This window comes from Dreissena polymorpha, chromosome 1 (assembly GCF_020536995.1).
Source record: "Dreissena polymorpha isolate Duluth1 chromosome 1, UMN_Dpol_1.0, whole genome shotgun sequence".
NCBI classification, from domain to species: domain Eukaryota; kingdom Metazoa; phylum Mollusca; class Bivalvia; order Myida; family Dreissenidae; genus Dreissena; species Dreissena polymorpha.
Window position 1 is genome coordinate 44,013,282 of NC_068355.1, and position 26,407 is coordinate 44,039,688.

The window sequence follows — 26,407 nt, forward strand, 5'->3', positions numbered from 1 at the left end:
TGTGAACTACAATGTTTAGAGAATCTAAAATTTCAAAAAAGTCAAAATGTGATTTTTTGAACACAAGACTGATTTTCCCAGCTTTGATCACATGTATTTCACGTACAAAATGAAATACACTTCGAAGTATATATTTGTACATCTAAGTACAATTTGTACTTCAACGTACAAATTTTCTTTACAGCCGATCAAAACACTTGTCTCATGAGCCGCTTTTCCTTCAGATTTACTCATAATAAATGTTTAAAATCTCTTTTTTAATTAAGGACAAAATAAATAAAAATATCAAAATTGAAAAAAACACACAACATTTTACAAAGAAGTTCTGAGTATTTAATGCATAGAAATAGATTAAATACCCATTTGAAGAAGATTCAAGGTAACCTTTTTAGATCACCTGTCACGAAGTGACATGGTGAGCTAATGTGACAGTGTGATGTCCGGCGTCCGTATGTGCGTGCATGCGTGTGTCCGTCAACAATTTGTTTGTGTAGACAGTAGAGATCACAGTTTTCATCCAATCTTTATGAAATTTAGTCAGAATGTTTATATTGATGAAATCTGGGTTGGGATCGTATTTGGGTCATCTGGGGTCAAAAACTAGGTTACTAGGTCAAAAACTAGGTAAATTAATAGAAAAACCTTGTGTGGACAGTAGAGTTCACAGTTTTCATCCAATCTTTATGAAATTTGGTCAGAATGTTTTTCTTGATTAAATCTGGGTTGGGATTGTATCTGGATCATCTGGGATTATAAACTAGGTCACTAGGTTAAACACTAGGTCAAATAATAGAAAAACCTTGTGTAGACAGTAGAGGTCACAGTTTTCATCCAATCTTTATGAAATCTGGTCAGAATGTTTATCTTGATTAATTCTGGGTTGGGATTGTATTTGCCTCATCTGGGGTCAAAAATTAAGGTCACTAGGTCAAAAACTAGGTCAAATAATAGAAAAACCTTGTGTAGACAATAGAGGTCGCAGTTTTCATCCAATCTTTATGAAATTTGGTCAGAATGTTTATCTTGATGAAATCTGGGTTGGGATTGTATTTGGGTCATCTGAGGTAAAAAAAACTAGGTCACTAGGTCAAATAATAGAAAAACCGTCAACAATTTGTTTGTGTAGACAGTAGAGGTCACAGTTTTCATCCAATCTATATGAAATTTGGTCAGAATGTTTATCTTGATAAAATCTGGGGATGGGATTCTATTTGGGTCATCTGGGGTCAAAAGCTAGGTCACTAGGTCAAAAACTATGTCAGAAGGTCAAATAATAGAAAAACCTTGTATAGATAATAGACTTTACAGTTTTCATCCAATCTTTATGAAATTTGGTCAGAATGTTTATATTGATGAAATCTGGGTTGGGATTGTATTTGGGTCATCTGGGGTCAAAAATTAGGTCACTAGGTAAAAAACTAGGTCAAATAATAGAAAAACCTTGTGAAGACAGTAGAGGTCACAGTTTTCATCCAATATTTATGAAATTTGGTCAGAATGTTTATCTTGATTAAATCTGGGTTGGGATTGTATTTGGTTAGTCAGGTGAGCGATTCAGGGCCATGATGGTCCTCTTGTTTAGAGTTAAAATTATAAAGCATATTGTTAGTATTTATTGACCATGCGGAGCGGAATATCAAGGTCCAGCGCATTACTGTGTAGGAAATTCCCAACGATATACAAACGATTACGGGATTAAAAATGTATAATAACCTGCCCTGTTTGGTTGTATTTTGTGTAAACCATTATTTGCATAAGTCAGAGGTTAATTCCGCCATGCCAGGTCAATAAATACGCACACTTTCTTTGAGTTAGCGGTCGATAGTCGCATAATTTGGTATAAATAATTATAATAATGTTCAATTTATACGCTCAATATCTATTAGTTAGCGGTCGATAGTTGCATAGTTTGGTATAAATAACAAGGGCTGTTTGTAAAACACGCATGCCCCCATATGGGCTGTCAGTTGTAGTGGCAGCAATATATGTATCCCGGAAATAGCATCATTTTGGAAAAACCCACAAATCTACTAGTACAAATAAACATGACCCATTTATAATCCTTTCAAAATCACACACCGTATCAACCGTTATAATTTAAAGTAAGCTATCATTGGTTGATTTAATGGACCAGCGTTGTTTGTACCGGGGTGATTAGTGGGTTTTTCTAAACTCGTGCTTTTCCGGGAAAGATCTATTGTGTGAATACGTTTTTTGTCAATGTGACCTTGACCTTTGACCTTGTGACATGAGAATCAATAGGGGTCATCTGCCAGTTATGATCAATATACCTATGAAGTTTCATGATCCTAGGCGTAAGAATTCTTGAGTTATCACCAGGAAACCATTTTACTGTTTCAAGTCAATGTGACCTTGACCTTTGACCTAGTGACCTGAAAATTAATAGGGGTCATCTGCCAGTCATGATCAATGAACCTATCAAGTTTCATGATCCTAGGCGTAAGCATTCTTTAGCTATCATCCGGAAACCATTTACTATTTCGAATCACAGTGGCTTAGACCTAGTGACCTTAAACTCAATAGGGGTCATCTGCCAGTCATGATCAATATACCTATGAAGTGTCATGATCCTAGGCATAAGAATTCTTTAGTTATCATCAGGAAACCATTTTACTGTTTCAAGTCACTGTGACCTTGACCTAGTGACCTGAAAATCAATAGAGGTCATCTGCCAGTCACGATTAATGTACCTATGAAGTTTCATGATCCTAGGCCTAAGCATTCTTGAGTTATCATCCGGAAACCATTTTTCTATTTCGAGTCACTGTGACCTTGACCTTTGACGTAGTGACCTGAAAGTCAATAGTGGTCATCTGCAAGTGATGATCAATGTACCTATGAAGTTTCATGATCCTAGGCGTAAGCGTTCTTGAGTTATCATCCGGAAACCATCTGGTGGACTGACCGACCGACAAACACCGACCGACATGTGCAAAACAATATACCCCCTCTTCTTCGAAGGGGGGGGGGCATGATAATAATAATAATGTTCATTGTCAAATATCTCTAAAAACAACAGATGTAAGGCGTCTTCTGATTGGCTTACACTCAAGTCAGTAAAGACTGAACGTCGAATTACAATAATGTACGTCGAAATACAAAAAAAATGTACGTAAAAGTACATTTCTCTTTTAACCTTCTAGGTCTTGTTGACTAGCGACCCAAATGGTACGCCATAAATGTGTATTCATACTATTGCCTTCAAGTTACTTATCCAATGTTTGACTGAAAGGGCAAAGAATGGGCGATTGTGGGTCAAGTTCCCCAGGAGTACTACGTCCAAGTACCCCCATTTTTTTCCGTAGCAAAAATTTGTCGTACCCATTTTTGTTTGTACCCAATTTTTGTTTTGTTCCCATTTTTTTTCGTACCACAATTTTTTTCATACCCAATTTTTTTTAACCCATTTTTTTCGTACTTTATTTTTTTTTCGTTACCAATTTTTTTTTGGAATAATGTTTTCGTACCCAAAATTTTCGTACCAAATTTTTTTTCGTACCCACATACACAATTGTGATGATGTAAATCTACTTAAATTGATGCTTTATATCCATCCTCTTCAAAAGCATCGTCACACCAGTACTGTCAGTACTTTGATTGTAAAGAATATGCGGCTTTCAAATGTTACATTCTCTTTGGAAATCATACCGAGATAAAAGAATTTACCATATTATTTTTTTTTACTTTGACCACAGTGCTTGAACGGCGCGGGTATGTTGTGTTTTGGCAGAAATGGCAAACATTAAAACATTTCTGACAGAAATCAAAGAGAGTCAATTGTATTGTCATGGTTTTGTAAGTCAAACCTAATCCTGATAATACCTATATAAATATATAAACATAACATAACGCAACATAAAATTGTCCGACAACATTCGCGAACCAGTAATTAGTATGATGCCGTTCAGCGTTCAATTAGCACAAGTGCGTAATTTCCGTCATGTACACATGCGCATCTGTTTATTTCCGGTGAAGAAAATATTTACAATCAAAGTAGGGAGAAAACTTACGAAAGCACTTATGTAGGACGATCCCGTATGCTAAGTAAATTGTTTATGGTAGTAATACGCATTCGGCTAGGACTGATGACATTAGTTGAACATTTCACAACCTAGATGAAGTCGCATTATTGAACGATGGATCAATTTATTAAATGTTAAACTATAATTTTTGTTGCGATGGCCGTCAATCAAACCCTAGCTTTGAATTTCATCTTCATGATTATTTGTCGATATATAATGTCGATATATATGTTTGATCTCTTATATTGTCACTACATTTTTTAATCAAGATGTTTGACCATCGAGAAGAAATAATTTATTTTGGTAATATTTCTGAGCTGCAGGCAGCAAGTGATGTCTTTCAGATTTAAACATTCCTTCAATGACGTCATGATTTTATTGGTTTTGCATGTTTTCACTTAGTGCGAGGTATACGAGTAATAATAAGATGATGATCCCTTTGTATTGCTACTCGTGGATCGTACTTTATACCGATTCCCATTGGATATTTACAACTAGATCTGCTAATGTTGTGTTTATATAATACATATCAATCCATATTTCAGAAATATTTCATATCCATATTTCAGAAACGTCTTAGGATCATCTTAAATCAATTTCACTAAACCACAATTAAACATCTATTTTAAACTTATATGTATAGTTTATTTCGTGTTTATATCATTAAAATAAACAACTTAATTTGTAAGAAAATTTATTAAATATTAAGTGAAAGAATTTACTAAGACGTTTAAAAAAAAAACCTCATATTTTTCACCGATTACTGGAAAATGCAAAAAAATGAAGATATAATATACACAATTTGCATCAGGTGCATTAAATGATGTGTTAATGCAAACGATTTCACCATGGTAATGCGGATACTTCGATAACCGATGGCACTTTGATAACAGAGAAAAACAAAGCCTCGCACGAGATGTAAGTTCCTCAGATTTTTAAAAGTTATATCCTACAGATTAGTTTTTAGTCTATTTGCAACGCAAATAGACTTTTTTATAACGCATTTCAAAATCACAGGGGAAAGGGTTGTCCTTTTAAAAGCTTTCCCTGATTTTGGGCAGACGAAATAGATATTTACTATTTTATTACTTTATTCTCACCATTTTTCATTTAGATTTTTTTTTCTAACATTTTCTTCCAAGAACATTGCTTACATCGTTTTTAGTGACTTTTTCTAAGACCGTTTTACGTGAAAAAACGTTCTTAGAAACTTAAACAAATTTCGTTCGTAAAACAATTATGTTATTGGCAAAAGCGAGTGACCTTAGAAATATTGGGATTCTATTATTTTTATTTTTAGAAAGTTACCATCTACAAGGCAAACTTAAAAGAATTACGACCCTTAAAAATAAAGGGAGACAATTATATAACTGCTTCATGATAAGTAGGGGACTTTTATTGCATGGCAATAGTCTTGCTCTTCATAAAAAAATCTTTTTGATAGCCTTTTACATTTTAATTCAGAGAACTAATCCTTTAACATTTACTTCAGCAGAAACTTCCCTGTATCTTGCAAATAGACTTTCAACGCCATCGGCGCTCTCGTTGTTCTTCGCTTGCGAAGGACTAAGGTTATGAGTGTGCGTTGCAAGTCAGTCTGCTGTTAACTACGCTAGGAATGATAACCACATCTGCTTGTTTATACTCTACCACTGTTACACTGCAAACAGCAGTGTGTGTATGTTATCAATAGTGTTTAACAGCTTGTGGGACGACATTGGCCAGTTTGTCATTGAAATCTGTACATATTGGCTGCTTACTGGGAAAACGGGGCTTAATGCATGTCAAATAAGTGGTGTCCCTGATTAGCCTGTGCACACTGATTAGCCTGTGCAATGCACACAAGCTAATCAAGGAGGACACTTTCTGATTTAATAGTGTTTTTCTGGTACGGGGTTGACAATTAATGCATATGCATTAAGCCCTGTTTTTTTCCAAAATGAAGCTTAAATTATCTTTTCTATTAATGATTTGAAAAAAAGGATACAAGTGATAATAACTTCAAAGTAACCTCGCTGACAAGGCAAATCACTTTTAAATAAAACAACAACAACAATGCGTTCTAAATTTTTACCTTGTGGCATTTTTAGTAAACATTTAAAAGGGACCATTCCACAGTTTGTCATTTAATGCTTAATATTGATAAATGTAAACATTGGATCTTATAAGCTCCATTAAAAAAAAAAGAATAAAATTAAAGAAAAAACAGTTAACCTCAACTGGGCTCGAACCACTGACCCCTTCAATAAAAGTATATCGTTTAGACCACTCGGCCATCCGTGCTCATAGAATGAGAGATGTATTTTATACTTTATATAAGTAATCCTCGTAGTATGAAAAAATATATAACGACAACAACAGAACTCTCCAAATTATTAAATCGTTTAATTTTGTCAATTTAACAAGACGTGGAAATGTCCCTGTAATGTCTTCAGACTTGCAAATTGAATGAGTTCAATACACTGTCAGATCTTACATCATGAATAACTTACAGGTTTAGTGGTTGCCTGTTAGCCTGGGGCCAATAGATTTAAGCCCAGGAAACTCTATTTCAAACGTGGGTTACAGTTGGGCTAAAAAGCAGGGCAATTTTTCAAAGCTTGAACAACTCAATCCAATTAAACATAGTATACAAATTGGCGACTGTGGATTAATTAGGCCTAGGAAATGATTCAATTCCGGCTCACAACATGACATGCTGCATTAAAAGTCTGTCATGTCGGCAAAATTGTTGCTCAATAATTTAAAGAAAATGAATAAAGTATTAAATACACATAACACAACATGTACATGATTCTTGGCTTGTTATTCTAAGGATGGTTGCCAGTGCAGCAACCAATTGCGAAAAAAGAGACATATTTTTGTTATTGTGTCTAAGTTTTCTCTATAACATAAATATGTGGATAAACAGTGCACACACATCTCGATCTGTGCTTTAAGACACACTCTTTATAAATTTGAATGGGTTGTGTTCATTTCAAACTTGCTATATAATAAGCTATAACATAATTTTGAAAACTGAGTTGCGTCAAAGATTATGCAATAGAGAAGAACTTCAGTGCCTTCAGCGCTTTGATTTAGACAAGGCACATGGTCGAGTTTATAAATGATGTATCATTTTCTTTTGAGAAGCAACCAAATCACGGAAGAATGGTAGATTTTTGCCCCAAAAATAGAAAATTCGGTCTTAAAACAGCATGAACTGGATGAACAGTAAACATTGCAATAAAATAAAACTACTTAGAAATATTTCAAGAAATGGTTTGATATTCCAGAATGTAGAATAATCACTGTGCTTGAAACATAGAAATTTGATAGATTCAATGATATATAAACGAAGGTAGAGCATGTTTTAATAGGTTGTATTCATGACGTTGCAGACATTTTCATACACGATAAAGGACAATTCGGATAACAGAGACTTTCAAAAAATCGGGCACTCTGATAACCGAGTTTTATCTACCACCTTAAATGCATTAATGTATATTACGGTTATTCTTACCATACATATTGAAGTACGAAGAAATGTTCATAGTCAAGCGCGACACATTGGGAATCTATGCATAACTTACTTATAAACACACGTGAAATATAACCAATGGCGTTGTTCGTTTTCAAAAATTACATTCCTATTATTAATATTATTATTTGTTCTTCATAAAATCATATGTCATTGGTGCTCATTAGAATCGCATCGTCAAGACAATCCGTAGCCACAAAATTAGTAAGAGAATTGAAAACTCATTTATCTTGAGCTCTGCTTATATGGAGCACTTATTTTTAACGTAAGCTCGAATCGCGATTCACCTGATTCTTAATCTCTTTATTGGTTGAGTTAAAAGAATTTCGGACCTTAATCTCTGCTGATATGTATCTCTAAGTAGCAGTTTTAGCAGGGTGATGTTTCATGACATGCTATCTAATACGTAAGTAAATGGCCTTAATACCTTTATACGGACAAAACTATGCATGCTTTAGATCAACTGTTTCGCTACAAAGAACGTTAGTTAAAATAGTTTAAGCTCGTGTTATATGCGAGGATCCGGCGGTTGGGTGACTCGAAAACTGGAAAATATATGGTCATTTAGACTGTACGCATCAGACATATCGAATTAGTTTCACATTTATCTTTCACATTTATACAAAATCACAATCATATTCCAAAGGGATAAGAAAATATTTTGGTAATTCGTTTTTAGTCTATTTAGCTACGCAAATAGGCTTTAATTATACCGCATTTCAAAATCACAGGGGAACGTTTGCCCCTTTCCAAGCCTTCCCTGATTATGGGCAGACGAAATACCGGTAGATATTAAATATAATATTTCGTAATTCTTACATTTTTTTCATTTGAAAACTGTTTTCTAACATTTTCTTCCAAGAATATTGCTTACAACATTTTTCGTGAAATTTTCAAAGACCGTTTTACGTGAAAAAACGTTCTTAGAAGCTTAAACAAATTTTGGTCGTAAAACAGTTTTGTTATTGGCAAAGAAGAGTTATTTTTAGAAAATTACCACCTACAAGGCAAACGTACAAGAATTACGTCCCTTGAAAACAAAGGGAGACAATTATATTACTGCTTCATGCGATGTAGGGGACTTTTATTGCTTGGCAAAAGTCTTGTTGTTCATAAAAAAATATTTTTGACTGCCTTTTACATTTTCAGACAACTAATCCTTTAACATTTACTTCAGTAGAAACTTCCCTGTATCTTGCAAATATACTTTCAACGCCATCGGCGCTCTCTTTAATTTACTTCAATATATACATTTGTATTAATTGCTGCTTACTTTAACAGTATTCCTTAGCGAACTCTGCATTTCACTAAAAAAAGTGTGTTATATCTGGTAAAAAGTGTCGACTTATCGGGAATAGAAGTGCCATTGTCATTGAGATGATAAGGTAAAGAAGTGTCCATGAAAATTTGGCATCCGACTCTTTTAACATTTGATTTTTCTCAATACGTTAGTAAACTAAAATGTAACGTGCTTTAACATTAATGGATATACTGTATTGATCTTTTTTTTGAAAAGTAAGCACGTTCTTGGTTAATTTCCAAGTAATTTTTAATTTGTTGAAATATGTACTGATCATCCATCTCATGCTGATTATCGATGGAATTTTATCGTTTTTTTAGCTCATGGTGAGCTTTTGTGATCGTCCTTTTTCTGTAGTGCGGAGTCAATATTTGCCTTGTTAACACTCTAGAGGCCATATTTATTGTCCGATAATCATGAAACTTGGTCAGAAGATTTGTCCCAATGATTTCTTGGACGAGTTCAACAATGCGTCCAGTTTGTTGACAAACATGGCCACCAGGGGGCGGGGCAATTTTCCTTTTATGGCTATAGTAAAACCTTGTTTATACTCTAGGGACCACATTTATTGTCCGATCTTCATGAAACTTGGTCCGAAGATTTTTCCGATTGGGACGTTGTCGAAACGGTTCCAGTTTGTTTAAAAATATTGCCGCCATTGGGCGGGGCATTTTTTTCTAATATGGCTATTCTAACACCTTGTTAACACCATAGAGGCTAAATTTATGGTTTGATTTTCATGAAACTTCGTCAGAACATACGTCCCAATGACATCTTGGATAAGTTCAAAAATGGTTCTGGTCTGTTGAAAAACATGGCCATCAGGGGGCGGAGCATTTTCCCTTATATGGCTATATATATGGCTATAGTAAAACCTTGTTAACACTCTAGAGGCAACATGTATTGTCTTATCTTCATGAAACTTGGTCAGAAGATTTGTCCCAATTATATATTGGAAGAGATCAAAAAAGGTATTGGTTGGTTGAAAAACATTGCCGCCAGGGGGCGGTGCATTTTTGCTATAGTAAAACCTTGTTAACACTTCTCAAGTCACTTTTATTGTCCAATCTTCATTTAACTTCGTCAGAACATGTGTTCTACTGATATCTTGAAAGTGTTCGAAAATGGTTCCGGTTGCTTGAAAAACATGGCCGCAATGGGGCGGGGCATTTTTCCCTATATGGCTATGCATTACTATAGTAAAACCTTGTAAACACTCTAGACACCACATTTATTGTCTTATCTTAGTGAAACTTGGTCAGAAGATTTGTTCCAATAATATATTGGACGAATTCGAAAATAGTTCCTGTTGGTTAAAAAGCATGGCCGCCAGGAGGCGGGGCATTTTTCCTTATATGGCCATAGTAAAAACTTGTTTATACTATATTTTTCCAATCGTCATAACGCTTGGTCAGACGTTTTGTTTTAATGATATCTAGGATCAGTTCGAAAATAGTTCCGGTCTGTTGAAAAACATGTCCGCCAGGGGTCGGAGAAATTATCCTAATATGGCTATAGTAAAACCTTGTTAGCACTCTTAATGTTACATTTATAGTTCACTCTTCATGAAACTTGGTCAGAACATTTGTGCAGTTCCTTTCTTTCTCAGGTGAGCGACTTTGGGCCTTTCAGGCCCTCTTGTTTTTTTTTATTATAGAATCCACCGTTTTTCTGAGCATTTCTTCCTTCGAAATACGAAGTGCTATTTCATTTATAGACCAAACAGTGCACCGTGTCTGAAAACCAAATCAACAGAACATAAATGCAAAAAAGCTGAAGAACTTTCCTCTCGCGCGTGGCTTTTGTTGTTCTCTGTTATCGAAGTGCTATCTGTTATCAAAGTATCCGCATACCCGGCGTGGATTTGTAAGTACAATAAAGCAATCAATTGTATAAACACAAAAGCAATAAAAAGATGTTTAATATGTTTTATACAAAACAGCTAAGAATGGTTATCAGTGTTTCAGTCTAAAAAGTATTGCTTTGATTGACAAAACGAATGGCGTGTTCTCCGTGAATAATGTAACGTTCATTTGAATAAAGTTTGAGTACAACAGTCAGTGTCACATTTTAAAGGCGAGAAAAAGTTGTGTTTAGTTCATCTTAATCATACGATTAATCAATTATATAAATAAATAATTACCAGGTGATATTTTACATTTTTTAAATAAATAATATTGGACTTTTTTCCCTTTAATTTCTACGTTAAGAAAAAAGTCAAGTAAATACATGTTGTATCATGTTTGCTTGGAGACACCTATTATTAATAAGAATACAATTCTTGTAAAAGAAGAAAAATTGTATGTGTCAAGAATGGCACTTGTAATAATCACAGAATAAGGAAGCCTATGTTAATAAACAGTTGGTTTGGTTAAAGTCAATATGATATTGGACATTATCTACAGATTTCTAATACTTATTTCTCACTAAGGCTACGTGAAGTTAAAACCTAAAAAAAACTGATTACATAGACATGCACATGTCGGTTATGGTTTATTCTTAATTTGACCATTTTCACCTTAATTGACGCTTGACTAGATCTTAATATGAACCATATGGTGTTTATCCAAATAACATAAGTCCGTTTCGTACACTCTATTTGAACAACTCTGGTAGGAAGGAACTCACATATAAATCTTAAAGCTTTGTAACCATGCTTCCGCAGCACAGGGTCAAACTTAAAAAGTCGTCCTGAAATCCCAACCATGAACTTCGTAGAAGTAGGTGGGGGTTGCTTTTCAAAGATAAAAAAAAACACCATGATTTAGATAACATAATAATATATCTTTAATCATGCAGCATTGTTCTGTAGCGGGCATTCACAATCTCATTTATTCATTCTAACTCTACCAAGACAGTGCATGCAATACACAATACCAGCATGACTTCTTCCCGGTAATTGGTATTTTTTGGTGGCCTAATGAAGGTCTTCTTGTTCCAGTCTCTTCTTTAAACGCTCAATATAAGCTGTGGAGCTATATTTTTTTAGTTCATGGTCTTTCCTAAATTCAACTTTCTCACCGAATAAGAACATTGCCTCTGATTACAATGGGTAGATATACGCGATTTCAGTTTGCTTAGACGTTTAGTTTTCTTCATGTTCCAGATAGATGGACTTGACGTTTCTTCAAGTTTCCGTTTTTCTGCTTTTGAGTATTTTTACCGATGTGATACAGCAGCTAAATTATGTGTTGACAGCATTAACCGTGTTTACAAATTGAACGGATAATTTGTATACTAAACCATTATGGCCTATCAAGTACTTCGTTACACAATAGAAAATTTATCTTGGTTATTTGATTGTAAATACATCTACAACGATCAATTAATTGTTAATATAATATCTTAAATAAGCATATTCAAAAGTGGCATTAGTTTGAAGCTGTGTTTGTCATTGGACAAGTAGACATCAAGTACTTCGTTACACAATAGAAAATAAATCTTGGTTATTTGATTGTAAATACATCTACAACGATCAATTAATTGTTAATATAATATCTTAAATAAGCATATTCAAAAGTGGCATTAGTTTGAAGCTGTGTTTGTCATTGGACAAGTAGACATCAAACTATTGCTTTTTACTGTTGAATGTAAGATAATGCACAAGAAGTGGGAAAAGTCAGGCATAAGATTTGTTCGCCACTTAATATGAATATTGTTTAGCTAATATGAACACAAAAAACATGGTTAACTTTTGTGATCTCCTTTTAACTATAAAAATGATTATAATTAATTATAGACTTTGTATGCACCCAGTACGGTGGCATATAGCAGTCGCACTGTCCGTCCGTCTGTCCGTCCGTCCGTTCGGCATTCTGTTTTCCGGAGGTTTGTTACGCAAAGCTTTAAGATATTGAGCTGACTTTTTGGTATGTGAGTCTACCTATATGACCTACAGATGAAGTGTCTGATTCGTTCCGATCATTTTGGCTTTAACTGATATAAGGGAAGTAAAAAGCTTTAAAGTGAGATAATTTTTAAATATCAGTTGGCAGGCACAGGTCCCTTGTAATATTTTTCCGTTTTCCGGATAATGTTTATACAGCTTTCCGATATTGAGCTGTTTTTTTTGGTATGTAAGTCTACATACATTCCCTACAGCTGAAGTGTGAAATTCGTGCCGGTTTGTTGATTATTTTGTGTATTTATGGGCCTTGGACTTGTAAAGTTTCACTATAATAATCGTTTTCCTGAATTTTTTAACGCAACGCTTTCAATATTTAGCTGACTTTTTGTATGTAAGTCTACCTACATGACCTACAGATGAAGTGTGAAATTCGTTCCGGTCCATTAATTTTTGGCGAAGTTATTGGCCTTGGCCTTAGTTATATTCAATTAAATAAATGTTTTCCGGAGTTTTTTACACAACACTTTCAATTATAAAGCTGAATTTTGGTATGTGTGTCCACCTACATGACCTAAAGATGAAGCGTAAAATTCGTTCCGGGCATTTAATTATCTAAATTTTTGCCAAGGCAAGTAAAAATCTTTAAACAGAGAAAACATATGGTTATTTTGCGTTCACAAAGATATTTCACATAATTATAACGACATTTATTAACGTATTAAATACACGTTTGTAAACGTATGAAAATACACATGTACTATTATGTTATTTTACAGACAACGTAGATCTTAACATGTTAATATGTTAATGTACAGGTTGCCACTTAAGGTTCGCGAATACATTCTAACACACATAACTTCTCTCTTAGACTATAAGAGTATTATGAAAGTACCTCTTAACACGATAATATTTCTGATATTACTTAACTTGTGGCTATTCAGCTTTATCTGATTATCGCGAGACGTATCGTGAATAGTTTGTGCTAATGTAAATCGGTATTAAAATTTCTTTTTTATTTATTATATGTGTGCGAGTTCTACCGCATTACCTTACGTCTGCTTATTACTCGAACAATAACACGGTTACATATATGTTCATGATAACTATTTAAGTTTTTGTTGGCGTCAGTTTGGGGAACATAGATAACTGACAAAGACAACTATCGCGAACAATTAGATACAATATACATTTCACGATACTTCAGTAGTAGTCGCGAAAATCAGCGCTACACGTTTGTGGTTATTATAATGCATTTCTATGCCATCATAGTATAGTCGTAATAGTACTATTCACAAATTATATTTCTCTTACATAAGCTTAATTTACTCAAATTGACATTTTCTAGAAATCTGAAACAGCTTATTTTGCTTTAATTTTCAGAAACAGTTGCGGATTTTCAGAACGGTAAGTTTAATTAAGTTTAATTAATTAACTCGCACTTAAATTATAACTTACATAATAAAAAATCAAAGCAAATGGAAAGACCATTGGCTTGAAAGAACGTTTCGTTTATAAATGTTTATTTTCTATACCAAGAATGGTCGAAACTGATATACGTAAAGTTTCTAGTTATATTTATTTAATCTATAATAAAAGTAGTTTGTAACTTTTATTTTGTTATGCCGAACACCAAAAAGAATTAAATTTGTCACAGTTCAATTTGGAAACTGAAAATAGTTCCTTACAATACCCATAACGCTTGTCAATATAGTGCAAAGCTCAGTATGAGCCGATGTGTATACAGTGGCACTCACACATCTATGTAAGTTTTGCAAAATATGTCTAAAGAATCGACAAGAAGACATGTAAAACTGTTCAGGTTTTACGTAAGAAAATACATTTGTTATTTGTACTATATAAAGCTTTCATTGTTTGATGTCAATTTTCGACATGATTTAATTGTCGAAATCGCGAACAATAAATGTTGCTATTAGTGTACCCATGTGTTACTAAATTGACAACGTAGTAACTTTGTACTTTCATGTCACATGAGTTGTTTTGTTTGAACGCGAAATGCGTTGTGATCTCTTTTATTTTGTCTGCGTCTCATATGTGGGTTACGTGCGTCTAAATCTAGATCAACACGTCAAATCTGAGAAAACAATATTTTAACCTCTATGAAAGCTAAATCTATCTTTCAATATTGATGAATCCTGATCAGATTATCTTGACAATATCTAGGCCAAGTTCATATGTGGGTCACGTGTTTCCAAAAGAAGGTATTTAACTAGTACACGAAGTCAAACTTTATTGAAACCTTATTATTTCGACCAAGTTTGATGCTGTGTCGCGTGTGTTCAGAAGCTAGGTCAACAGAATGATTTAACATTTGAAAAAGCTTTTAACGTTGCTAGAAGCCACATTGTTGACACAAGCTGGATGAAACGTGTGATTCATATTCGAACTTTGCGTAGATATTGTAAAGATAAATATTCTTAACAGTTTCATAAAGATTGAGATGTGGAATCTAGAGTCGTAACTTGGTTTTCTAACAATTGCATTGGTTACCTACTTTTTGTATCCACGTGACTCGCATTTGAACTCGGCATAGACGTTGTCAAATTTAACATTCTGACAAAGTTTAATCGCGACTAAGGTAGCGCACCCCTAATGATTTCCCGCGATTTCTTCGAAGGTTGAAGAGCCTAATATTAGGTGCCGTAGCCTAGTGGTTAAGGCGATAGACTAGAAATCTTTTGGGATATTCCCGCGCAGGTTCGAATCCTGCCGACGATGTATACTTTTTTTGCGACGCGTTTTATTTCTTTTCTAACGTTATTTGATTAAATATGGCATATAAGCTATGTTAATTGTTAAATATGTTGCAATTTTTATGCACATTCTTCAATTTTTTAAATTAAAACAACGTTATGGCTTAATTGGGTGATTTACTGCTGAAAATGCGAACCATGCATGTTGCAATTTTATTTGTATTTCAAAAAGTAAACGGTTAATCTGTCTATTTCTTGGTATGTTTGCTGTATATAGTGTATCTATTTAAACTAAGTTCAAAATTTTACTTAAATGATACTCGTTTGAATTTTATGACACCTTGTTTTTAACCAACCCAATTTCTACTTGCCTGAAACCACTTACATTTCATGGCGCTCTTCCATAGATAACAATTTATAAAAAATAAATGTCTGTAAAAGAAAACTTTTTTCATCTTCTTTAAACTTTAAACACCTTTACTTCATCTGTACACACCAACAGCATGCCTATATTTGGAAATCTGGATGAATTATGGAAATTTCATATACCCCAGGGGTGCACATAAACTGGACAAAAGCCGAGTGTGGGGTGGTTTTGAAAAAAACAGTTTATTTTTTTTTAAAGCATGGAAAGACTACCTAAAAATTTGCATGTAGTTCAGTCAAATTATGCTGATTAAGAAAATAATAGATTAGATTATATTTGGATAGGTGCCCATTACGGGTGCGCTACCTTAAGCCATAAATGTTGCCTCTAGAGTAGTAACACGGTCCAAAGTACCTTGTTTTTGGATGAACGTAACCAAGATTCAAAGTTGTGTCTTTATACTGTCAAGATAAACATTCTGACATAGTTTTATCAAGACTAAGCCTGTAATTTTACTTCTTGAGAGGCAGCAATGTTTTCTTTTTTATATGGTGACCAAGTTTTAGGACGCTTGTGGCCAAGATTCTAACTCAGTCCAATTATTGTCAACATAAACCTTCTAACGAAGTTCAATAAAAATTTGTAATAAATGTAATAAATGTTGCTTATTGAGTGATCACAAGGTTTCAATAAGATTTGACCTTGTTACCTATTTTTTTGATGCTTGTGACTCATATTCGAAATCGGCCCAGATATTATCAAGATAAACATACTCACCATGATTTATCAATATTTATTAAAACATGTTGCTTCTTTAAGTGGTAAAATCCTTTTTCTGTAATTTAAACTGGTTATCTAGATTGTGGGCGCATGTGATCCAGATTCGAACTTTGACATACTATAGTCAAGCCTATTCTGATCAAGTTTTATAAGGCTGTGCACTGTTAAGTGGTAACACGGTTTAAGTAAGACTGAACCTAATAACCTAGATTCTAGACGCACATGACCCAGATTCTTACTCGGCTTATGTATTCTCATGATTAAGAATTTGACCAACTTTCATTAATAGTGGGTGATTTTGCCTTTATCATGATAACGAGCTTTATATTGCTGACGCATGATACACGAAGCGATACGACGAACGACGGACAAAGGATGACCACAGTAGCTCGTCATGATAACTTCGTGTTCAAGTAAACTAAACCCTAGATCAAAAAGTTTGTAATTGTTGTATCTTGAACGCATTTTAGCGTTTAAGGGTCATCATGGCTCTCTTCTTTATTTTCAGTCACTGGTATCAGTATAGAAGTACATGTAAAATGGTTTCGAGAGCGATTTGGTTCTATGGCACGATACAAACTGAAATTTGATGACATGGACCGACAGATGATAGCTGAGCGTGGCATACAGGTAAAACTTCGTTTTTTTTAGCTCGTTGCTCGAACGATCTGCGAACTTTCAATGCATGAACATCTCGTTTTAAAAGTTTTGACCCTGGCTTACAGTCGAGAGGAAGATATACCTTGTTTTTTTTCCATTACAAAACACAGTTTCACTGGATTCATATTGAGTGACTTTAAGCCAGTTTTCTGATTTATATTTATTACATTTAAAACGTCTTAGATTCGTCAATTGTATGAATGTTTACACTAATGTTGTTTTATATAAACTACTAGTAAATACATCGAAAATATCGCTTAAACAATTTGTATTTGTTCGTTTCAGTTAACAGGGCACGATCTTGATGAAATAGAAACAATCGTTTCCAATTCGAAACTTGTTCGGTATCTGCATTTATTTGACAATTTTGGACTGGTAACGATGTTTATTTGGTTCCTCCTCATTCTTTGTTGCGCGTTTACCAACCTAGTTTTACTTTTGGCCTTACTGGAAAGATCGAAGAAAGAAAGTGAACAGAATGGTAACATAATCGTCATGCTTATGTTCTTCGAAGTGATTATTGTTGTGACTATTTTCTTGGGATTCTGTTGCTGTCACAAGTCCGTCTGTACAAAGAAGAAACCCTTCACATACGATCAACAGATTTGGGTAAATAGTGTGTGATAACATATAAGTGTGCACAAAATACTCCACATTATTGCATAAATCTTCAGAAATAAGAAACAGATGTAATGTTTATCAAATGGTGTTGTGTATTACTGTTTTAGTTGAGAACTCAGTGTTAAAACTCTTTATACGTACGCCATTCACTGTCCTTTGTCCGTCGTTCTCGTCAACAATTAAAGTGTTTTCGTCTGACATCACTAAGTGGAATTAACCTAACTTTTCATGAACGTTCCTTTGTTGGTCCTACCAAAACTCTTAAAAAAGGGGGAGAATACTATTAATGTAAAAAATACCCGCCTATTGGAGACCATATTTTATAAATGCATGTATTAGTATTTAGCGGGTCAGGACCTACTTAAGTATTGGACCTTTGTTTATGACAATATTTTTTTTCGAAAAAGAATTATATCTTTCTTTACGCTTGTGGGTGTTTTATAAGATCTCCATCAAAATTAATGAAAAATATTTTATCTCCTTAAATATAAGACTACCAGCAATAGTGGCTTTTTCCGTATTACAAAGGAAACTTACACATTCGTCTTTTCAGCAATAACTTGTTAAAGTTTGAAATACTATTTTATGGGTTATTTTCAATCAAAATACTACTTATTTTGATTTGCTAAAACATGACCAACAGATGTAAGAGCGTATTTACATATATGAATTTATATAAAGCATTGAAAAACTTGACCAAAAAAACTGTAGTTGAAATATAAGTGTACAAATGATCAGTGTGTGTTAGTATACCATAATAATGGTTTTAAAACTACCAGTATTTTTTATATTTGGTAACATTGACGGATATTTATGAATGTTTTTAATAATTATTTTATGTTAACACGCTTTTAATTTTATTACGCGGTATTATATTTCTTCAAACTCAGGTGAGCGACATATTGACTTATTGTCTATCTGGTGTTTTGCAGGAGACATTACATCTCGAAAAGAAATTAGCCATCTTTAATGTTGGCGCAAGGGAAAGGCAACTTATAGTGTTTTATGTTCCTGCTGTATCCTTTTATTCATTTGTGCAATGCTAACATAACAAATATTCCTGTAGTATAGGCTCATATCATGCACATACGGGCTACACCTCACCCTCTCCTTATTGTAGCTTATTAAAAACAAACTTATGTTTAATAAAATTAGATGACTAGAAACGAGACTATTACACCCGCGCCTATTTATTTGCTATGTTCAAGGATAAGTAACTCCTGAATATGTGAATCACTTTGGATGAAAAATGAGTCTTGTACAATAAAATTTAAGGGTTATGACCTGTTAAGGGTCAATGTAATGTAATTGAAAAATGAATAGGTAGCTCATCCCACAAACTTATACGTATAAACCGATACAACCGACCATTCGACCAACCGGCGACATAGTGACTCCAATATAACCCTTCCATACGGGATATAAATAAAGGAATAACGACAATCAGTTTGGTCATAGCTATTGCCGATTGTTCATTGACGTTACTAAAGATCTAGCTAGATTGTGTGCATTAAAAACTTACTTTATCTCTACTCGTTGAGTTCTACGAAGGGCATTTTCCGAACAGCAAAATTTATTTATTTATAGTTTTTGTGCATATTTCAATAATAATGATGTGCATGAAATCGTGAGAAAACAACACATTATTTGCCAAATAAATCAGTACGATCATAGTTATCTGATTTCGACGACCGTAAATTGAATGAACGCATGCAAATGAAACAAAGTCAGTATGTAGGGTATATCACATTATCCTTGACAACAGTGAAATAGGGTTAACTTAAATATGAAATATGTTAATAAACAACATTCAATTTTAATTCAAACTTGAACATAACACGTTGTATTTATTCAACCCATTTGTCCTTTGTTGAGAGAATATTATGGGCACCATATCCTTATTGCTACGTTTTCTGATAAACAATAATATCGGCTTGATTTTGTTCAAGTTTTAATCCATTGAAAAAGCAGCCGATATGTATTGTACGTTCTTTAACTTACTGTTAGTCACGCAGCTTAATGCTGATGCGATATGACTTCAAGCCGTGTCAAGTAAGACTTAATATTGCTTTTTAGTAATAATAAATTAGTTCACAATACATTTACCTAAATTACAAATTATATTTTATTTTTGTTACACCTTTTTCTAAACAATTACTTAATTTCTTAAATGTGTTATATATTACAAATATTGTTTTAAGTAATAAGAATCATTATATTAGAACGTCGTTATACGTTAAGTTTAAAACATTAAAGTTGAGATGATCGTCCAATTTTAAATATTTGCGTCGTTTTTTCAGTCTTTCTTCACTAGGAGATGCGAACGAAAGGAGAATCTTCGAAAGTTCCAAATGCCCGGGGAATCCTTGATAGTCAGTTAGAATAGAGCATTTTTGTGTTGTGTTTACATTTGTCTACGATTTTGAATATTGACACGCTTGGCTTTAGCATAGCGATTACAAGTAAAACCAATCCAATGAACAATTACAACTTTTAAAATGTATTTCACAAGCTGTATTGAAGCTCTCTAAAGCGACGAAATTTGTTCACACAATTTCGTTCAACAGTTCTGATGTTTGTTTGCTATACTGATAAAATATAACGAATCAATGACAATTTATACATGTACATTGAATCAATTGATACAAAGAAGGTAAGGAATATCAATTAAACGCCCTATCATAGTAGGGCGGTAACTACAGATGTGGTTATGTTCTGATTTATAATATCAGTGCATTGGCCAATTCTCAAAATGTACGGACCTCACCATAATGAAAGCAGTTAATATCGTATTGGAATATCAATTCGTTTCCTATTTGTTGATATACTAAGAGATGAAAGGGTGGAATTTAATCTAATATACTGAAATAGTTTAAATGAATTATGAAATGACAAATAACGTACTGTATCAGTTTATTAATTTCACGTTATTTGCATCGTCTTTCGTGTGTTTCATGCAGCCAAACCGTGTAGGTTCCCTAAATTAATACGCCGCTGTTCGACGTGATTAGCGAACTATACTATAACAGTGCATGTGTTTGCATTGTTTCAGAATTACACGAATCGGCTATTTGACAGTTTTCTGAGGTCGTATGACGTTCACATGCTGCGCCATTCTTCTGCGCAACAGAAACGACACAAAATGGCAAACGAGGCTAAATGTATTTGCCTTCTTGTTGAAGAAATGATTTGCTAGGACGTAGATCCCATGTCTCGTTTTATGTTGTCAATGGGTGGAAGACATAAACGAACAATTCTTCATGTGTTTGTTGTATTACTTGTCCAACGCAGCAAAATACTTACCAATAAGGTTTATGATTAATTGAACTGACCCATTACATAAATACGTTTAATTTAAAGCGGTTGATAAAAAGCATTGAGGTTTTAAACCGGTTTTAGAGCTAGCTGCAACTCACACCCCACAATTAATCACAAACCATTCGCATATGTCAAACTGTACATTTTAACGCCAAAATTAAAAAAAAATGCATTTCAAAACGTTACGCTTGAATCGATTACTTTATACATAATTGTGCTAGTGTTGTAATTATCTGAAATCTATTCTCTGGCCGGTGAAAGACCGGATGAGTCTATAAGTAAGACCTCTGTCCACCCGAGTGTCTTGTGTCCTCAAAAGTCAGTTTTAATGCAACAAGTGAAGAAACAATAATGACGTACGGTCATTATAGCACTACCGTAATTACTATAATACGTTTTCGGACACTCAAATTTTTTAGCTAAATTAATTTATTTTCGATACTCTAAATGTTCGCACATACGGCTTTTCGTCCGTGATTAGTGACGCTTAATTTAAGGACAGTTTGCTTTACAACGCCATTGTTTCATAATAATTCTGTCCTGTTGTATGGCAAGCGGTTCGACGCATAATCCCAAGAAACTAGGTTTCTCATGAGAACCTAGGTTTTCAAATGAGAACCTAGGTTGTCATGAAAACCTAGGTTCTCATTTGAAAACTTGGGTTCTTAAAGCCATGTGCAATCTTCAAGCGAGAACCTAGGTTCTCATTCTGAGAACCTAGGTTCTCATGAGAAACCTAGTTTCTTGGGATTATGCGTCGAACCGCAAGAAACTAGGTTTCTCATGAAGCCTAGGTTCTCATTCTGAGAACTTAGGTTCTCATGAGAACCTTGGTTTTCAAATGAGAACCTAGGTTCTCATGAAAACCTAGGTTCATATTTAAGAACTTGGGTTCTTGAAGCCATGTGCAATCTTCAAGCGAGAACCTTTGTTCTCATGAGAACCTAGGTTTTCAAATGAGAACCTAGGTTCTCATGAAAACCTAGGTTCACATTTGAAAACTTGGGTTCTTGAAGCAATGTGCAATCTTCAAGCGAGAACCTAGGTTCTCATTCTGAGAACCTAGGTTTTCATGAGAAACCTTGTTTCTTGGGATTATGCGTCGAACCGCTTACCATACTTCTCTCATGAGAACCTAGGTTTTCAAATGAGAACCTAGGTTCTCATGAGAAACCTAGTTTCTTGGGATTATGCGTCGAACCGCTTACCATACTGTTGCGCTTATCTGATGGCAAATCGATTGTGCGTTTTTACAACCGGATTAAGGTCATAATACCTGGCAGATGAATGCCCTAAGGCAACAGACCATTACATTTGCGTAATAGGGTCAATATCTATGTGTACCGGTAAAAGACAATGATTTCACCAAACAGCTGTAAAACCCCCAATGCTTTGCATTGACCGTTCCAAGGCGGTGACCCCAGCTTTATTCATATTTTGTGTTTATGTTGGTTTGTATTGTGCTGTATTGTGCTGTTTTGTACTGTTTGGGCAATCGGTCACTTGCCTTAAATAAAGGACCAACTAATTGTTTTTAATGAAAATTCAATACTGCTCCAGCAGCTGGAGTTTCACTTCTTTATATTGAAGTAAAACATACGTAAAAGTAATTTGTACTATACGGCGTAGTATTTTACAAGCACGTGCTATTATTATCCCCACGCTTTTTGAAAAGCGTGGGGATATTGTGGTTATCTCCGCCGTCCGTCTGTCTGTCTGTCCGTCCTGGCACTATCTCCTCCTACACTATGAGCACTACAACCTTGAAACTAACACACATGGTAGCTATGAGCATATGTGCGACTGCACTATATTGATTTGACCCCTGGATCAAAAGTTATGGGGGTTGGGGTGGGGCCGGGTCAGAGATTTTCACTCATTTTTTTAGGTTATTTTACATTAACTTCTTCATTTCTACACTGATTCGCTTCAAATTGATACTGAACCTCTCTTATGACAATACGGTCAATCTCAACTATGCATGGCCCCATTACCAACCCTGGGGCGCCCCGCCCACATGACCACACCCATCCAAAATTGCCTTTTACTATAATTTCTTCATTTCTACACCGATTCACTTTAAATTGATACTGAACTTTTCTTATGACAATACGGTCAATCTCAACTATGCATGGCCACATTACCAACCCTGGGGCGCCCCGCCCACATAGACCACGCCCACCCGAAATTGCCTTTTACTATTATTTCTTCATTTCTACACCGATTCACTTCAAATTGATACTGAACCTCTCTTATGACAATACGGCCAATCTCAACTTTGCATGGCGCCATTACCTACCCTGGGGCGCCCCGCCCACATAGACCACATCCACCCAAAATTGCCTTTTACTATAATTTCTTCATTTCTACACCGATTCACTTCAAATTGATACTGAACCTCTCTTATGACAATACGGTCAATCTCAACTATGCATGGCCCCATTACCAACCCTGGGGCGCCCCGCCCACATAGACTACACCCACCTAAAATTGCCTTTTACTATAATTTCTTCATTTCTACACCGATTCACTTCAAATTGATACTGAACCTCTCTAATGACAATACGGTCAATCTCAACTATGCATGGCCCCATTACCAACCCTGGGGTGCCCCGCCCACATAGACCACGCCCATCCAAAATTGCCTTTTACTATAATTTCTTCATTTCTACACCGATTCACTTCAAATTGATAATGAACTTCTCTTATGACAATACGGTCAATCTCAACTATGCATGGCCCCATTACCAACCCTGGGGCGTCCTGATCACATAGGCCACACCCACCCAAAATTGCATTTTACTATAATTTCTTCATTTCTACACCAATTCACTTCAAATTGATACCTAACTTCTCTTATGACAATATGGTCAATCTCAACTATGCATGGCCCCATTACCAACCCTGGGGCGCCCCACCCACATAGGCCACACCCACCCAAAATTGCCTTTTACTATAATTTCTTCATTTCTACACCGATTCACTTCAAATTGATACTGAACCTCTCTAATGACAATACGGTCAATCTCAATTATGCATGGCCCCATTACCAACCCTGGGGTGCCCCGCCCACATAGACCACGCCCACACAAAATTGCCATTTACTATAATTTCTTCATTTCTACACCGATTCACTTCAAATTGATTCTGAACCTCTCTTATGACAATACGGTCAATCTCAACTATGCATGGCCCCATTACCAACACTGGGGCGCCCTGCCCACATGACCACACCCATCCAAAATTGCCTTTTACTATAATTTCTTCATTTTTACACCGATTCACTTCTTATTGATACTGAACTTCTCTTATGGCAATACGGTCAATCTCAACTATGCATGGCCCCATTACCAATCCTGGGGCGCCCCTGGGTCAAATATGCGGCGTGGGTATACGCGTCGGCCTTTGCCGCGCCATTTCTAGTTCCGATTTCATTGGTGCTGTACATATTGCATACCCGTACCCGATCATCAATGCAATATTGTTAGAGTGTCTTTTAATTTTTTGTCTAACAATTTTCAGACAACTGAATTTTTTCAATATTTTTTTATCAAAATTTTCGGACACGTAACAAAATTATTAGTTTTTAGTGTCCTAAAAGTTTTAGTAATAACGGTAAAAACTATAAAATACAGCACAAACAATGAATGTACATAACAACCAATAAACCTGATTTACACAACAGCAATATCACGATAATTGGTATTAGTTTATTCCATGGGCTGGGTGTACGGTTAGTGTTACAATAAATAGAACATAAGAAATGTCCTTAAAAAAGACAATCGAAATTGAAATTAACATTGATGACATATTGTCCTAAATATACAACAGCAGGACAAAGATTAATGGTTGCGTGTCTTTAAGTATCCCTACGGCGGCAGAGGTGTGTCATTTGCTTGCTTTTATTTCCGTCGTAACCACCACTTACTTTCTCGTTCTCACCACTTAGTTACTCGTTCCCACGACTTAACTTCATGTGAACCAGTTAGTAAGTCTTGTGAATAAGTGGTCGGAACGAGTCATTAAGTAGATGGGACGACTAAATAAGTCGTGGCACTACTTACTCGTTGGAACGACGTAGTGTTCTAGTGTAAACGACTAATTAACTTGTTGGAACGAGATCAATAACTCGTGGTAACTACATAATAAACCAATCAAAATGCTTGCGAGTTAACACATAATTCGGAGTGTCTAATAGAAGCAAGGCTAACACAAGTGTGGACCATATCGTACAGATATCGTGCAGATTCGCACTTTAAATGCTTTTCAAATCAAAAGGTAAAGGAAAAAATAGTGATGCCTCAGCAACTTTCAACTAATACTGATTTTCCCGCGCTCACATGGGACAGTATTTTACTTTTATATTAAAAATTGTTGTAACCATTAGTAATTTAAAAAGCGTTATACAAACGACACATATGTATCAATAAAATAGTATATATATATAGTTGTATTTTTTAAATTAAAATACTGTTTACCCGTCTATATGCCTCTTTAAAAAATTTGCATGTGAAACAAATTTTGGAAAAAGATAATTACAATTGAAATATTTTTACTACAAACACATTAAATATTAAGTAATAATCTGAATGGAAGGAGAGGATTTTAAACACATAGTAGAGCATATTGTACAAATATACAAACACAAGCATCGTGTATAATAACGTCGTTTCATGCACGCATATATATGTCACTGCGGGGAATCACGTGGTTTTATTTTGATATGGAACACGGAAAATGGCGGCGTCATTGTCTCGGTAAGAGTATTATTTTTTCTTATTGTACCTCAATGTTTGATTTTAACTTTCTAAGATGTAGCCTATCATATGCGGAATTGAATTCCGCGTGTAATGGTACCTTACATTTCATGTATTACTGAGTAATTTACTCGCTTACGCTTTGAATTTGAACACATGCGAATGCATGACAGTGATAGTTTTCACGGATTCAAATGAATTCTTCACAAATTTGATAAATATCGACATTCCTCAAATCCTTTTCTTTTTAAATATATACCAGGTTATCTTTACATCACAAACAAATTGTCTGAGAGGCTGAAAACATCGCGGTTTCTGCATAATAAATCAAAAAACAAAAATGATATGTTTCACGGAATACAAATTTATGATATGTTTCACGTTAATTGTATGATATGTTTCACGTATTGTCTAAAGGCGAAACATAAAACGTCGGATATTTTCTCAGTAACTAGTATATGTTTTAGCACTTAGTACCGGTAA

General features: G+C 34.7%; 2 protein-coding genes across 4 annotated transcripts in view; both read left to right on the forward strand.

Annotated features, from left to right (window-relative positions):
- Positions 1 to 21,110, forward strand: part of LOC127878659 (uncharacterized) — a 29,959-nt gene extending 8,849 nt beyond the window's left edge. For both annotated transcript variants that reach the window (XR_008048800.1, XM_052425193.1), the window contains exons 2-8: positions 14,091 to 14,114; positions 17,077 to 17,198; positions 17,514 to 17,837; positions 18,782 to 18,865; positions 19,857 to 19,901; positions 20,150 to 20,221; positions 20,902 to 21,110. Coding sequence is in view for 1 of the 2 variants with exons in the window: in XM_052425193.1 (XP_052281153.1) it covers positions 14,091 to 14,114; positions 17,077 to 17,198; positions 17,514 to 17,837; positions 18,782 to 18,865; positions 19,857 to 19,901; positions 20,150 to 20,221; positions 20,902 to 21,045 (815 nt within the window). In the remaining variant the exon portion in view is untranslated. The remainder of the gene's footprint in view (positions 1 to 14,090; positions 14,115 to 17,076; positions 17,199 to 17,513; positions 17,838 to 18,781; positions 18,866 to 19,856; positions 19,902 to 20,149; positions 20,222 to 20,901) is intronic.
- LOC127878679 (universal stress protein Sll1388-like) overlaps positions 1 to 26,407 on the forward strand; it is a 131,766-nt gene that overhangs the window by 76,838 nt on the left and 28,521 nt on the right. The gene's annotated exons all lie outside the window — the stretch shown is intronic.